General features: G+C 32.9%; 1 protein-coding gene across 1 annotated transcript; it reads right to left on the bottom strand.

Moving 5' to 3' along the window:
• Window positions 298-1075, bottom strand: LOC107642453 (calvin cycle protein CP12-1, chloroplastic). Its single transcript, XM_016345813.2, has one exon. The coding sequence runs from the start codon at window positions 896-898 to the stop codon at window positions 500-502; it is 399 nt and encodes a 132-aa protein (XP_016201299.1). The 5' UTR covers window positions 899-1075; the 3' UTR covers window positions 298-499.

Raw genomic sequence — 1655 nt, 5'->3', positions numbered from 1 at the left:
GTAACGTCGAAACAAACAAACGTGCTAAACTGCTAATGTGTCATCCTATCTCCACCAAGTCTCTTACGGCCTCTATAATTATACCGCCTACATCATGAATATTATTATCATTCTCTCATTTCATTTTACTGTTAATCAAAATTTAATTTTTTTTTTTCACACAAATAAAGATAACTTTCCTTTAAAAATAATTTAATACATTAAAACCGTTAATAATTTAAAATTTTTTAATGAATGAAAATGTTATGATTTAATTAAGAGTACATCAATTAATAAACCCGCTAATGACAAATCATGAGAACAACTTAGCTAGCTTATATGCTATATGGAATAATCTCGTTTATCATGCTTTAATACAAACAATTAATTAAGAGTACATGGTATCTGTTCAACTCATGCATGTAACAGAAATTTAAAAACAATTACATACAAAGATTGATATCATTCTTTATTTATATCTTTGAACCTAACAGACTCGGAAATGAAAGCACCATCTTCATCAATTATCATAGGTGCGGCATTCATCAGTTTCTGGGTTATCCTTGCAGTAGTTTTCAAGTGGATCCGATTCTTTCTTCTTATCTCTCGCATGGCTCGCCGCCGCGCTCAGCTCCTCTACCTCATCCCAAGCAGCCGCACACTCGTTGCTGGTCGGGTTATCGGTGCATGTCTCCTCGGCATCCTTTATGCTCTTCTCTACCTTTTCTGATATTTTATCTGGGGCCGCATGAACCGGTTGGATCGAAGATGGTCGGCCTGACCCAATTAAACCAGGCCACCTCTGATTGAGCTTGAATATGGGTGAGAACTTGATGGTTTGAGTCTTTAGAGGCGTCTGTACTCCCTTGGCAATTACTCTAGTAGGACTTGAGAAGGTCACACCAGAAATTGTTGTCATCTTTCTTCTGTTTCTTTTGTTCTTCTTTCTTGTTACTTGTTGAGATATTTAACTAGTGTCTATAAAGTTTTTTTTGTTACAAATGAAGATGAGGTTTAATGAACGGAATAGGGTATAAGGGGATTATTATATAAGTGAGGATGGTGAGGATTCGTGAACACATGTTTCTTATCCAGTGTGATCCAATTGTTACCAAGCACACGTAAGGTTAGATTCTTTTCTCATTTTTTTATGATGAGAAAGATATTTTTTCTTGAAAAAATAAATGATATCTCTAGATCTTTGTTTGTACGCGAGTTCGTGATATTTAATTTGTATGTGAGTTGCAACTTGAATGTGGCCATTTAATGAGAATAATAGTATATGATTATATGATCTTTTGGATAGCCACAAAAACAGCTTGATATTTTATTTCTGCTCTTTTATTTTAGCGTTTATTTGAACATTGAAAATATTAAATTTGTATAGGTAAGAGCGGGATAGTTTAGCAACATTGAAAATATCAAATTTGCATGGGTAAAAGCGGGCATAGTTTAGCGGGTTAGCCAGCTAAATAGTTTAATATTTATAGTAAAATAATGTAGATAAATTATTATAAAATGTACTCTCTTCTTATTACTTATTTATTATAACATGTTTGAAATATTGATTAAATTTGTCTAAAAATTTCGGCTTTACTGAGAAGGAATCTCAGTTACTATTGAGACTATCAAAAACTAGATTATATGTTCATTATCACATTCTTAGTGTATAGGTA

This window comes from Arachis ipaensis, chromosome B05 (assembly GCF_000816755.2).
Source record: "Arachis ipaensis cultivar K30076 chromosome B05, Araip1.1, whole genome shotgun sequence".
In the NCBI taxonomy this organism is placed as follows: domain Eukaryota; kingdom Viridiplantae; phylum Streptophyta; class Magnoliopsida; order Fabales; family Fabaceae; genus Arachis; species Arachis ipaensis.
This window is presented reverse-complemented; position numbering and strand designations above follow the sequence as displayed.